Source organism: Phaenicophaeus curvirostris, chromosome 5 (assembly GCF_032191515.1).
Source record: "Phaenicophaeus curvirostris isolate KB17595 chromosome 5, BPBGC_Pcur_1.0, whole genome shotgun sequence".
Classification (NCBI taxonomy): Eukaryota; Metazoa; Chordata; class Aves; order Cuculiformes; family Cuculidae; genus Phaenicophaeus; species Phaenicophaeus curvirostris.
Window position 1 is genome coordinate 28379845 of NC_091396.1, and position 14823 is coordinate 28394667.

The 14823-nt window shown below is 41.6% G+C and overlaps 1 protein-coding gene across 36 annotated transcripts in view; it reads right to left on the reverse strand.

The window, feature by feature from the left end:
• The window catches only part of MADD (MAP kinase activating death domain), an 83678-nt gene that overhangs the window by 44313 nt on the left and 24542 nt on the right, over positions 1-14823 (reverse strand). For 6 of the 36 annotated variants that reach the window (XM_069858007.1, XM_069857998.1, XM_069858003.1 and 3 more), the window contains exons 6-19: positions 14357-14470; positions 13567-13647; positions 11562-11618; positions 10625-10803; positions 9803-10038; positions 9268-9424; positions 8166-8272; positions 7108-7301; positions 6162-6493; positions 4431-4570; positions 3091-3192; positions 2293-2331; positions 1199-1258; positions 641-743 (exon numbers count right to left, since the gene is read on the reverse strand). In XM_069858007.1, coding sequence (XP_069714108.1) covers positions 641-743; positions 1199-1258; positions 2293-2331; positions 3091-3192; positions 4431-4570; positions 6162-6493; positions 7108-7301; positions 8166-8272; positions 9268-9424; positions 9803-10038; positions 10625-10803; positions 11562-11618; positions 13567-13647; positions 14357-14470 — 1901 coding nt within the window. The remainder of the gene's footprint in view (positions 1-640; positions 744-1198; positions 1259-2292; positions 2332-3090; positions 3193-4430; positions 4571-6161; positions 6494-7107; positions 7302-8165; positions 8273-9267; positions 9425-9802; positions 10039-10624; positions 10804-11561; positions 11619-13566; positions 13648-14356; positions 14471-14823) is intronic. The other 30 variants (XM_069858027.1, XM_069858015.1, XM_069858024.1 and 27 more) reach the window with 11 other exon arrangements.

Here is a 14823-nt window from a genome sequence, read left to right on the forward strand (position 1 = left end):
GCACTGCTGCAGCAGCCTTGGCATGTGTACTGCTTCAGCTTGTCTTGCCACAGGCGAGGGAATGGTAAGAAGAAAACTCTTGTGCAACCTGTTGGATTCCCCAGTCTGAACTGCAGTTATTGTTCTTGCTTGTCTCCCAATCCTAGTAGCTCAGAGTAAATTTTACTCTACCCATGACTGCTACAAAAGAAAGGGACGAGAAGCACAGGCACAGGTCAGGTAATGTTTACTGCACCATTCTCAAGGCCAAGAAAAGCATTTCAGATGAAGTCATGGAATCAGACAGCTTCATAAGACTGAGCTGATCCCCTGCATGGTGCATTAAAACTCCACACACCAGACTACCTTGTTCAGAACAGACTCAGTTTCAAAGAACCAACAGTGAGTTAAAGTATGTACCTAGAATTTTCTGGATCTCAGACAGAAAGAGGACACAATCTGGAGCACAGAAAAATACCTATGTGCACTATTAACTGTAAGACCATCCACACCGAACCTTTACAGACAATAATAAAAGCAAGCTTAGGGCCACAAAAAAGTATTATTTGGTTTTCAATAGCTACAATTCTTAAGAAATGTTGGCCGCCAACTCCACCAACATCTCATACTCAAAAAGCAATGAAAAAATGAATAATAATACCTGGAATTGCTAGTTCGGCCCTGAGGCGATGGAGATTCTCTCTTCACTGTTGGGCTGTGCTTAATGACTGAAGACTTTTGATCCACAAGGGCTCGTCTGTTTCCTAAACAGGAGAGGAAACAGGATTAGTGGAAGAGGTGGGAGGAAAACAGTCTGATCCCAGGACAGCAGCAAGCAACACTAAGGTTGGCTAACACACCTATTCAAATTACAGGTAACAGACTTCAAACAAAATGGAAACTCCAAGAAAGCAGCAGCATATATCATATTCTAGCATCACACATCGGCAGAAAACAGTAATGGGAGTAATGCAGAGAGAAAAAGAGATGGTAATGGGAGCAGAAGGTGAAAGGCAGGAAAAGTCTGGCTGCTCTGCATGCAGTTCCACAGCAAGAACCATCTTCAAATTAGTCACTATATGTAAAAGCATAATGCATTGAGGTGACTAGTATAGATCATGTGGCACTGGTTACCCAGTGAGAAAGGTAGCCCAAAGTCAGGCATAGGGAATGCTGGAAATTGTTATATCATGCACAGCTCATGCTGTAGGGAACCCACCTTCATTGCTTACTGGGCCAGCTTCAGTAATAATCTCCATTATAGTATTTAACCCAAATACTGGGACACAAAATATACAATTAGTAGTGTACTACAATATCTACTCTCCCCACCATCAGCATCGGAAGAATCCAACTATCATCTTCTTCCCAGCCCTCCCTCAAAACAAAACCCAGATGATGCTAGAGCAGGAAGGATGCTTGAAAGCCCAAGAAAACAAGGGCTGGCATAATTAATCTTAGAGATAGTGCTTGACTTGAAATTTGGCATCGTGGAACCAATGTATTGCATCTTCAAGGATATGATTGCATATATTGTTTTTCAAGGGCAATATCAAAAACATCTGCATCACTGAGGAAAATATATCAATGTAGGCGCATGAAATAAAAATTAAAAAGGAAGATGGAAAGTGATCTAAGAGCAGCAATGAGATGGAGTCCCAGCATTATTTCCCATTACAGTTAGGAACACAGGGTATCACACACACTTGGCAAGATCAAGTTAATGCAGCAATTTTATACCTGCACAATAGAGACAAAATCATTTCAAAACCAGTAAGTGCTCAGCGGGAATCCCAATGAACCAGCATGCACACATAAATGAACACCAACACACACACACACACACACACACTTGCACATGCATAAAACAGGTTGAGCTAAACCACAGAAATCCCATCCTCGTATCTGCATATAAAATTAAAGGCCTTACAGGTTTACAATAGTCAAGAAAAGAACATCAAAGTGCAGAAGATGAGGCGCAAAGCATGAATGTGGAATGGCAAACCCCATCACTGTTTTCTTCCAATGCATGGAATCCATCATTAAATTTACCCATGGAAATAACCCTGACAAGAACCATGTCTCTTATCCAGTACAACTGGACATGAAAACGTAATCAGCTGGTAAAAGGTTGTCAAAAACAGCTGTGCAGAGTCTCTGCTAGTGTTTTCACCAAACCAGTCCTGTTCCTCCTCATTTTACACACAGGGAATGATTAATTGTCTTAAAAACAAAGTCCAAAGCAGAAACACAAAGAACAGCTTTTGGCCTTTGTTTCTACAAGGTCAAAGGTCAGCAAAACATCATACCAACCTTCATTCACATCCCTTCCCACTTCCAGATTAAAGTAATCTTTACCGATGAAAATGATGAGGCGGAAAAATAAATTAAAAAAAATCAACACATTAAAACAAAAGCAGTTAAGTTCTAATCAAATAGAATAACTCAAAAGGTAAAACAAACTAGGGTGACCAGCCTGACAAACTGCCCACAGTAAGAAGGTCATTTCTTTAGTGTCCAATCCAGGCACATTATCTAATGATACCGCAGACAAACAGGACATGTTCCAACGAGAAGATTATGCACGTAAGTTACAGATCAGTCTTCACTCTGAATGAACCTAAGTGTGCTTACAATTTGACTTTAAGCGTAGATTTTCTATTTAGTGAACTGTAAAGATTATAGACACTTCTGAAGCCTGTGTAAGTGCTGGCATTATCCCCACTTACAAATGCAGCATCACTGCTCCAACAAGTTACCTAAGGCTAATCATGAAGACAGAGGCAGTACAACAGTAGGACCTACTTCTTGGTTTACATTCTTTGTAGTAAGTACTTAAGAATAAAACAAAACAAAACACAAAACAAAACCAGCATTCACAATGCATCCATTAACATAGGCTAGACTAGTCAGTCTCCCATCCCAACACAGTCCAACTGCTGGGATGAAGTGTGACTGAAAAATATCACAATTTACTGTCTTGACACTGAAAACAGGTATCACCCAAACTACCAAAACGCATTACCCCCAGGATTCCTGCTAGGGGTAAGACCTCCAACTGCCAAGTCACAAGGACTGTAAAGGCTCTAGAAGACAAAGGGAAACAGTTACCTTTTAGGCTCGGAAAGGGAGTATTCTTGTCTCTCCCAACTTTGGTTGGTAGGGCTAAGTTGGACAGACTGAAACTTGTGCTGTGGTTTCTGTACAGGCTGCCTATAACAGAAGAAGGAAACAATTAAAAATCTGATGCACACTGCTCACATCTGAACGTCTTAAACCTCCTTTAGGAAGTTCATGACACCTTCTCATTCCAGATCCTTAATTATGTTGTTCTTTACTACCCGAAAGTCTCACAAGCATAACATCATCTCATCTACACTGCAACCACATTTGTTAATCAGATTGTTCTAAATTGTACAAAAAAGTAATTCTTAGCTTTCATATTACAACCATTGCTGGTTTATCTTTGAGTCTTAAATGTAACAGCAATAGTTACTTAAACAGGTAACCTCACATTGGCTGTGTCTCCTAGTTTGATCCTCTTTTTAGAAGCAAATGAATGGTGAAGGCCACAAAAGAAAACAGGATGACAAAATCTCCAGAATATGTAATTTTGAAGTGAGGATTGTGCACTGTATCTTGTGATACACTGTAAATCTGCCACAGAAGTGCACTTTAAATTACAAGGTTTCCATTTATTAGGAGAAAACAAGTTATTCCTAGTACAGACAGATCTTAAGAATACAGTAATGGATCATGATCCAGTTAAAATTGCAGACAGCCTGAAACCATCTCATGCAGATTAAGAAAACTGATTAACACTTCAAGATGCTAATTTAAAATCTTAGTACACTATTTCAATTTGCTTTGGGTTTTTTTTTTCAGCCTTACTTTAGGAACAATCATTTTACCGGAAACATTCCATATACTTTCCCAACTGCTGCAAGACTACAGTGTTAGACTCAACTGGCCAATTTCTTCTTTCACTCATTAAAAAACTCTAGATTCATTTTCCACAACTGTGGATTTTACTATTAAAATACAATTGAAACTAGTTAAGTACAATTAAAAAACTGAATTTAGCACCTCAACACACAACATGGTAGTATGGAAGGTACACTACTGGTAAGACTTCTGTATCAATTTCATGAAATGGCACAGTTTTTTATTTAAATGAAATGGAAAGAATTTGTGATCTGTGCCCTGAAGTGTCTTATAACTTGAGGGCCTCATCACAAAACCAAAGCCCTTCATACTGAAAAATACATAAAGCAGCAGTTATCAGCAGTCTAAGTTAAATATTTAAGTCCCGTGACCCCCAGCATAACTTCAAGAGAGCTGAACAATCTGTCAAACAAGTCATTCTCTTGACTAGACATCCCTTTATTCCATTTCTTTGTAAACTCTAATAGAATAAATAAATCCAGCTTAATGAATGCATTAGTACATACTTGCAAAAGACATGATGCCCCCAAAACCTTCACTGCTGTTGTTGGAGACAGTAGAATTCGGGGAGCTGGCCCTGGAATCTGAATCTGCATCAGAATCATTGGCCAGTTTTAAACTGTTTGGACGGAGTAACTTCTGAGACCTTTAAAGAAATTAAATACACCTGTTACTAGCTTTCCCCCTTCCCGCATCAAAGCAGCATGTTGTATGATTGTGGGAAGCTGATGTTGGTCTAATTTCTCTCCAGTTTTCACCACACTACTCTTACCTTGCGGGAAAGGGGGGAAAAAAAAAAAGGGGGCTCTTAACACCTTTCAGGGCATGCTAAAAACTTGTCTGCAAAAGGGCATTGGTGGATTTGAGGGTGAAAGGCTTCTGTTTTGAGAGCAAAAACAAGAAAACACAATGTCATCAATCACTACAGTATCTTTCCCCCAAAGGTAAAGCTTCACCGAATAAAAAAAAAACACTCAAAGGTTTCCATGAATCAGTAGGTGACATACTAGAACGTTTCTAGGAAGAACTAGTGACAAGTGGGGTTCCCCAGGGCTCGGTGCTGGGTCCAGCCCTGTTCAATGTCTTCATCAATGATCTGGATGAAGGCATCGAGTGCACCCTTAGCAAGTTTGTGGATGACACTAAGCTGGGTGGAAGTGTAGATCTGCTGGAGGGTAGGGAGGCTCTGCAAAGGGATCTGAACAGGCTGGACCACTGGGCAGAGTCCAATGGGATGAGGTTTAACAAGGCCAAATGCCGGGTCCTGCACTTGGGGCACAACAACCCTATGCAGTGCTACAGACTAGGAGAAGTCTGTCTAGGAAGCTGCCTGGAGGAGAGGGACGTGGGCGTGTTGGTTGACAGCCGACTGAATATGAGCCAGCAGTGTGCCCAGGTGGCCAAGAAGGCCAATGGCATCTTGGCCTGTATCAGAAACGGCGTGACCAGCAGGTCCAGGGAGGTTATTCTCCCTCTGTACTCGGCACTGGTGAGACCGCTCCTTGAATACTGTGTTCAGTTCTGGGCCCCTCACCATAAGAAGGATGTTGAGGCTCTGGAACAAGTCCAGAGAAGAGCAACAAAGCTGGTGAAGGGGCTGGAGAACAGGCCTTATGAGGAGCGGCTGAGAGAGCTGGGGTTGTTTAGCCTGGAGAAGAGGAGGCTGAAGGGAGACCTCATTGCTTTCTACAACTACCTGAAAGGACGTTGTAGAGAGGAGGGTGCTGGCCTCTTCTTCCAAGTGACAGGGGACAGGACAAGAGGGAATGGCCTCAAGCTCCGCCAGGGGAGGTTTAGGCTAGACGTTAGGAAAAAATTCTTTACAGAAAGGGTCATTGGGCACTGGAACAGGCTGCCCAGGGAGGTGGTTGAGTCACCTTCCCTGGAGGTGTTTAAGGCACGGGTGGATGAGGTGCTGAGGGATATGGTTTAGTGTTTGATGGGAACGGTTGGACTCGATGATCCGTTGGGTCTCTTCCAACCTGGTTATTCTGTGATTCTGTGAACTGGTAATTCTGTTAGCTCCTACTGCTTATGTAAAAGCAAGGAACTAAGGGAACTGAGCAAATGCCTTTAATCACAACAGAAGGGGTTACGGAATTTCAGTATTAAACGGAAGTGATCAACAATACATTTCAGGTGCAAAAGACATTTGAACAAATTAACATTAAACTACATGAAGCAGATGGAAACCCCAACAGTGCTGTACAGAGGGGCAGGAGACAAGAAGGACTCACCTGCTTCCATTGAGATTCTGGTTAAATCTTGGGGTGTAGCTCTCTTCCTGCTCATCATCTTCATCCTCCGTAGGAAAACCATACTGTGGTTCGAAGTATGGATTGTCATACTCTCGCTTCCTCACTATGCCTTCTGAGGAGCTGATGCTGCCAGGTGCACTGTCGCTCTCACGACAATCCAAGCTTATCTTGGGAAAGCTCGGTTGCAGTGGCAAGGAAGGGAGATGGCTTGAAAATCCAGCAACCAACTTCTCTTCCATTTCTGCTGATTCTGCTGACTCCTGTGGACCAGTCAAATCATTGATCTGTTCGCTAATTTGTGTAATGTACAACTGAAGGGCAGGACAAGAACAATTATTTCAAATTAGGAAGTCTGCAGGGTCCCTGTTGTTTGTTACTGGGCCCCAACCCATCCCCGCTATTTGTGACTCTATTCTAGGATTTTACATACAACTGCAGTATTTGTTATTTATTCTAGGGACTTCCTCCCCCTATAACACAGATCTTAATGGTGAGCGTTAGCTTAGGATAACAACCCTCCACAACCCTGTTTTGTGATTATGCAAGCAACTCATGTTTTCCTTAAATAGGCACAGATTCATGAGTTTCCCCACCCCATTCCTTGTTCCTCTAATGCATCAGTTCTTCCCAGACTCTTTAAAAGCAAGCAATTCCTGCAGTCACAACCTGCACCACTGCTCTTTGTTAACGCTGCATTTTTCAATGCATGGGAGTTTTCACGTGCAGGAATGCTCTGTCCCAGGATATAAGAGGGTGCCAGTAAACTCCACTTTGCTCAGGAAGTCCAGAAAGAGCATGCAATTTAATCTGTGCATGGTTTTATAGCCCTATTTACTTTTTCCCTTCTCAGAAAGAACACCTGCATTCTCCCATTCTTTATATCCTAATATGCTGATCTTGGGTCTGAACTCATCTCAGTACACACATGATTCACTCCATGGATGACAGTGCTGGGGCTGCTACTGGCTGTAGTACTGGAACTTGAACGAGGCTGGTTGTTCTCTTGCGAGTTTTCACTGTCCATGGCCTGTTCATCCAGATCCCCTGAATATTCTTGAAAATCATCAAATTCCACTTCACTAGCATCACCAAGGGCTGCGTGAGTCAGGGGGTCAACATCTGCAAACACATCATGTTGCATTAAAGAACACTGCCTTCCTCAGCCCTCTGCCCATCTACCTAAAGATCCCTAGCAGATGAGGACTGCTCAGTAGAATAAACTTGCACAAAAATTTAGGTTGGGCTTTTGGAGCTCATCTATTCCAACTCCCTCTCAAATGAGGGGTAACTTCAAAGTTAAAGCAGGTTGCCCACTGAGTTTTGGAAGTCTCCAAGGTTTGACATTCTACTGTGATCCTGGGAACCTAACTATACTAACCACGAAAATGTCTTCCTTATGCCCAAGCAGAATTTCTTTTGTTGCAACTTACGATTATTACCTCTTGTCCTTGGGACATAGGAAATGTGTTGCTATTCCTAGATTTAGTCTATTGAAGAAAGTGACAATTTCTCATTCTCACAAGAGAAGCTATTGTTGCAGCCTCCATATAAGCCATAAAGAATGCATTTTCCTGTCCCCAATAGCAGAGAGTGACTCATTAAAGCCAGCACTGAGAACCAATACGTGGGGGCATGTGAAAGCTAGTACTCTGCTGCACATACTGCACAGTGTCTACTGGCAGCAGCAGGCTGCTTCCAGATCTAGTGAGCCAGTTTTGTTCAGCAGCACCTACTTCTATTTTTCCTCTGCCCGTAACCTTTGGAGGGCATTATATACAAGCAGAAGAAATGCCTTTTTTTCAGCCTATCCTTGGGTATTGAAGAAGGACAATACAAGACACTTTTACCTCAGAGCAAGACTGCAATCGAACAACACTTTGCTCTGATTCAGGGACTTAGGGAAGGCATTTTTCCCACACTGCAGATGAATGGGGAACAGGAACCTATGTAGATTTTGTAAAAGTACAGCTCGAAGTTACTTACTTGGGGTATCACCATTAATGTCACATTTCATCATCTCACTGACAAAGTCACCAAGGGAGGAGTAGGAGGAACTTGAGTCGTCATAGTCAACACTGTCACTGCCACTGCCACAACAGGTGAGAGAGAGAGATGAATGGCAGCGTAACAGCAACAGCAGCTCCTGATGTTTCAAAGATGTGAATCAGCACTGTTTTCATGAGCCTCATGCTATTACAGTCTCTACAAACAAATTTCTGGCAAGAGTCAGAAACCAGCTTCATAAAAGGTTAGGGAAAATTAAGTAACTTTGAGGTATGTCAAGAGACATATGGGAAGACATTTAAAGGCTCTCCTCACAGGTAATGAGGTCAAGCATAAGTGAACAAGGAGTAGTGTATTAATTCTCAGTGTGTGCATGTGCGTGCGTGTGTACGACAACTTCAATGGAACTGGAAATCACTATTAAAAGTATCCCCTTTTCATACTAATGATAAATCCCATTCTGTCAGTACCACTGGTGCTGTGTAGAACATAAAAGATGCACAAGTCCAAGTCTGAAAGATGTCACAGGCTAACAGAAAATGAAGGATAATAAAACTAATTGCAAAACTCTGGGAAATATAGTCAAAACTACTATAAAAAACAAATCTAGTCTCGTTTTACTGAACACACAGGAGGTCTCAGGCACTGGGTGGTACTAACAAGCTTCGAATAGCTATGTGCACTGTGTAAAGATTTGGAAGACCGGTAGGATGGGTGGGAGTACTTGTAGTACTGCAATAGAAATAACCAGAATACAGAAAGAACACTATGAAAGAAAAAAGCATTAGGCTGGGAGGAAATACCAAATGTCAAGAGGCATAAAATTAGCAAAAGCAAACAAGAAAATACAAATAGAGAATCACATTAAACGAAGGCTTGAGATGACACTAGCAAAGGGTTAAGAGGTTACTGTGATGACAGAGCAGTGAGACAATTCACTTCAGTGTCAATATTCTGCCTAGACAGAATAAGTGAAACAACAACCTGGCAGGTCAGAGGAAAAGGCTGCAAATGAGAAGTAGAAGCAGCCCAGCAATCTGGAGTAACTGTTATCCAACTAGGGTTATGCTTCCCCACTAACCTGTCATCAGTGGGATCAGAGTCTGTTTCTTTCTCTACTGGGACATTAAGTGCTTCAGCCAGCTGTGAGTTACTGTCATAGACACGATAGTGGATGGGCTGCAGCTGGTGAGCATACCACTTCGGTTTGTCACCAATCAGTGCTGGGTCAAACATGTCTGCACAACAAAACAAGGAGAGAGTTAAACAAACTCATTTATTCGTGTCAAAGTCTTCATTCACAGTGAGGATACCCCCTACTAATACCTGCACAAAGGAAGGGACAGTCTCTACTCTAAGAAGCCTACAAGACTACTTCTCCATTACCAAACAAGACAAGAGGTAAAATTACTTGGACAAGTGAGTGACTAGTAGCAAGGCTAACTTTGTAGAAATACATCAGGACATATATAAAAATAGGAAAATGTTCCTTAAATTGCATTTCCCTCCCCAGTAGGAACAATATGGTGTAAAACGAAGTCCTTTCCTAGAATCTCTCTGCTTTTTTAAGTTCCTGCATTACATTCACGTGTAGGAAAGGCAAGATCAAAACTTACTATTATGGATTCTTTGGAAAGCATAGTTCGTAGGGTTGAGTGACCATTCTCCAAAATATTCTACTGCCTGTGTCCTGGAAAGTTTATCTGCAAAAGGTGTTTGCTTCGGCCTAGAGGCAAGAAAAGAATTTGCCTGGAAGGCCACCACTGGTCGTGGGAAGAGACGAAGTGTGCGAGTATGCATCTGGAAACCTTGCAAAACATTTGGCGAGTTGAAGAATCTCACCATAGCAACCCTACAAAGAAACAGAGGATAATATGTCAGATGAAAACACACAACACAACAAAAAAGAAGAGAGGAAGACTTTAAACGGTATGGAGTAGGCAATGATTCAAACCTCTGAAGAACAGTAACCCAGTAAAAAAAACTAAGTCTTCTTAAAAAAGTTGTCTTTAAAAAAAAAAACTAAACCAAGAAATAATTTTGGGATTTTTTTCATCATCTCAACACCAAGACCCACCCAATGAGGGATGTCATTCTCATATCCACTACCTGAGGTGACAACTAAGTCTCCAGCTTTATTTGTAGTTCAAGCCTTGTGATTTAAGCTGAGGATACAATATCAGACAGGTAAGTCCAAGTAAAGTGGATAATCTATAGGAAAATGCAAGAAAGAAAACACCTCTTCAAGATACATAGTTATGGTCATGTAGTAAATAGGTCTGAGACAAATACTGTAATTTCTACTACTTTTTCCCGGTGACGTGAAGTAGAACCTGCCATAGAAAATGGAAAATGCTGCTTCCACCACAGGACCGATAGAAGTATCTGTGCTGCCCTCAAGTGCAAACTGTATGAAGACCTTCCTGTTTAGCCCTCACCTGGTAGCCACATCCACAGAGTCCACATCATTTCCATAAATCAGAGGGTTGAATTCTGTGGAGGGAGTAGACTGCAAATCATTCTGCGGCCTTCCCAGCAGCAGCGGCACATCCTGCCCCTCGTGGAACTTCTCTAGATTAAGAATGGGCTGAGTATTCAGACTCATGCTGGCCAGTGCCTAACAAAGGACAACATTATACACACATTTAGCAAGAAAAGTTATTCAAGCAAGAAAAGAGATCAGAACCACACTGCCCTCTAGGCAATTGCAATAACTATGCATGCTCCATTTATTTTTTTAAACCATCTCCTATGCTGAATCAACAAATATGTCCAGGCCTTCCTTTATGCGGATTGTCAAAACAATCTCCTTAATGCTGAAACAGTCCAGGAGCCAGCCAACGGGTTGCACAGAAGTCCACTTTGCTAGATCATTCATGACATGAAAACAAACAGTCCAGATTGGCCCACTATTAGTATAGTGCTATCTACAACTTACAGTAGTTATTCCCACCTGTAATTTGACTACATCTTGAGACCTAGAGGCCTCAAAACTTGCCTTGCAACTTGGCTATTCAACCAGAGAGTTTGACATCCCAGAACAATGTGGAGACACTTTTACGTAGGCATCTGTGTATCTCCACAGGTATACAAGGATGAACTCCTGCAAACATCCCATCTGATGAGGTCTTCATCTCTCCATAATGTTACTATTCTCTTCAAACGTCATAACATCTTTAAGGATATACACAGGAGCAGCACAGGTGGTGAATCAGTTCTAGACAATCAGACTTATTCTAGATCTTCCTCATTTCTCCTATTTGCCCACTGAGTCATCATCTTTATATTTCAAAACTAAATATATAAAACAAAACCAAAACTCCAAAGGAAAAGGGTAAAATGGAAAATTGAGGGGAAAAGAATAAAATAAAGAACCTTGTTGTCAGGAGTGAGCAGCTGTTTCTGAGTGATTGCAGTCATGCTAACCAGACACTGGAGGCAAGATGGAAGATCATATGATAACACCAGCAGCCCATCAGAGCCAAGATGAACACATGACCACAGAGAAACAGACGGAAGGAAAAAAAAACATCTATTACTACCAAATATCACAAATGAGAGGAAATAAAACGGACCATAGAACAGGCACATCTTGGGAGAGAGGTCTAACTGCCCCACCCACAAACATTCACATCTGGCCACTTTACGAAGTGGAAAGGCTGCTGTCCTTACTGATGCACCTAAGAACTTTCTACTGTAGTTTAAGAGCAGATATTCTGGATTTTATTCATTAACACCAAGACCCAAAGGCACACAAAAGTGTTCACCTTAGTGATGTGGTCCACAATTTATTCTTCTCTACTTGGTACAACAGCCAGTAGCACCCCTTCTCCTTTGCCAATGGTCAATTCTTAATGCCTATAGGAATACATAGGCACGTAACATGAATCTGGGTGAACCCTCTGAGAATTTTAAATATGTCTTCAAGGAAAACGCAATTTGTTCTTTTAAAATCCAGTTTTGTCCTAGCGAGAGAGTTTTGCTAAATAGTGCCTGAAATTGCAAGGGGGTGAGGCAGAAGTGGGGAAGGTGGATCTAACAAAATTCCAAGCAACACATTGCTTCCATCTGTGCTGACAGCAGGCACTGGGGTATCATAGAGGTTACATATTTCGCTCTCCTGGTCTACATGGAGAGAGAAAGAGCAGAACTCATCACATTAGTAACACACTTTACCTTTAGATACTGCATGCAGCGTGCATAAGGAAAACAGAAATGAAGAGATAAAACCTGCTTGACACGATCAGCCAGGATGACCCAAGCTGATTAATGGCTTAGCAAGATCTGATAGGAAAGACTGAGACCTCTCACACACAGATCTGCAAATGGAGGGTAAATAAAGATGATCATAGCTTGATGGATCGAGTTAGAGTTTAAAGCCCACAAGGCAAATGTAAAGGAGGCATTTGGAACTCTCTGCACCAACTGTAAATAAATTAGTTCCGAAAAATAAGTTAGTTCCAGTAAAAAACAGAAACCATCTGTTGTGTCCATGAGCATTTCAGACAATCCCTCACCTGGCTAAGAAATTAACTGCAGTTATAAGCCTCAGTGACTACTCACTTTTATAATTAACTCTCTCCATTAAGATAAAAAAGCAGCAACTGGATACCTACCACTTAACATATGTATCAATGATACTGCTTTTTAAATTCAAAATGCTGTTGTATTCTAACATGGAAGATGTTCTAACTGGCCATCTCTACAAAAAAGGCATCTTAAACAGACGGACAGAAAATTCCTAGTCCTGTGCTTCCCCTCCAAATGACAAAGGTGGAAGCAGCAGAGACAGAAAAATATGAAACAGGTAACAAATATTACAGTGAAGTCCTCTGGAGAAACTACCGCAATATCTGAAACAAGATTAAAGTCTCAGATATCGCTGAGTGAGGAAAAGATAATATTAGAAAGTCATACAGCTCAGGGAGCCCAAAAGAAGACCTCATATAGCATTGTTTAATCAGCCACCCTATTTACTAGCCCACCTGCACATTCAGAGAACCACAGAATGGTTTGGGTTGGAAAGGACCTTAAAGGTCATCCAGCTCCAACCCCCCTGCGACGGGCAGGGACACCTCCCACTGGATCAGGCTGCTCAGGGTCCCATCCAATCTGGCCTTGAACACTTGCAGGGAGGAGGCAAGAGAAGTAGATCTCTCCATTAATGACCAAGTGGCGCTTCCTTGAACAAGAGCATTCTAGTAGTCTTACACGTTTTCCTGTCCATCCGACGCACCAGGATACACATCTGATTTTAACACATATTGCTTTACATTTGCTGACTTGCATTCTTGTCTGGTATAGCAGAAGACCCGTGCAAGACTAAGTTCTGCTGGTAAGCTCTACTGAATCCGAGTCCTTTCCCCAAAGTGCTTATTACCTGTTTCAGATGCTTTTTCAGCTCTGAAGCTTCTGGTTCTGGCAGTGCTGGCAAAGCTTCTGCATTTGTGGGAACGATCACCTGGAATTAAGCACAGCAACAAACTAAAAATTCCCCAGCTGAATCTGTGATTTCCAGTAAAGAATCTCCTCCTCTCCAGAGGCCAAAGAATAGAAGCCATAAAGTAAAATAACTAATTTTTAAAAACTCACAACACAGCCCACACACAGACACCTGCATCATTACTTTGATTCACTTTTTTATGGTTGTTATTGTTTACAATATCCCAAACAATGGAGGAGTTACTTTATCATTTACCACAAAAAAAAAGAGGAGTTTGAACAAACCCACGCTCATCCTTCAGAATTTCCATCAAGTAGACGTTCTACACATCTCCCTTGAAAACAGCTTTGCTCATGCCCCAGTAGAAAGTTGGATACATAGTCCGGAATGAATCATGACAACCAGTACTGCTGGAGAGCTCTTATCAGATTGGGTTTCTTAGGTAGGGAGATGAGACACGGTCACAATTAGTAAAGAGGACAGTTTTATCATTTGTTTGAGGATGTATCTTCTAATGGTATAGCCAGATGGATTAACTAAAAAAGAATGCCTTATGAGCAAAAGAAATGGGACCTTGAGACACAAAAAGGAACAGAACCCTGAAGTTCAAGACAGGAGTGGGAAAAGTAGACCAAGGCCAGGCATTCTTAAAATTTCAGTGGGCACAATGATGAAAGCAAACAGTTTTCCAGAAACAAAGCCACTAGCCCTTATGTGCACCACTTACCCTGTTGGTATCCAGGTCAACAAGCCATACATCATCAGGCATTTTAAAATCCAGTTTGTAAAGGAAGAAACTTGCTGGAACACCAATGATATAAGGTGTAGGGGCTAGAAGCAACTGAGAGAAAGAAAGACTTTAATAAGGATGAGGTCTGCATTTGATATCACCATGTTCTTCCCAAATATTTATTAACAACAGCATGCTTATAGCAGAGGAGACAACACACAAGGCTTTGATAAATAAGTAAGTCCATACAAAAGAAACATTAAAAAAAAAAAATAAGGGAGGGGTATAAGCTCCTGCTTGGAAAGTTTCAATTTTCATCTAGAAGAAAATAAATTTCTGCCTCTCGTGCCCACCCCCAGGTTTGTAATTTATATAGCTGCATGGCCCTTTGGAAAAAATTTACCTAATCTAAGAGATTGCCACATCTATCAGAGACCAAGAAAACAGATGTTCAGAGTAAGAAC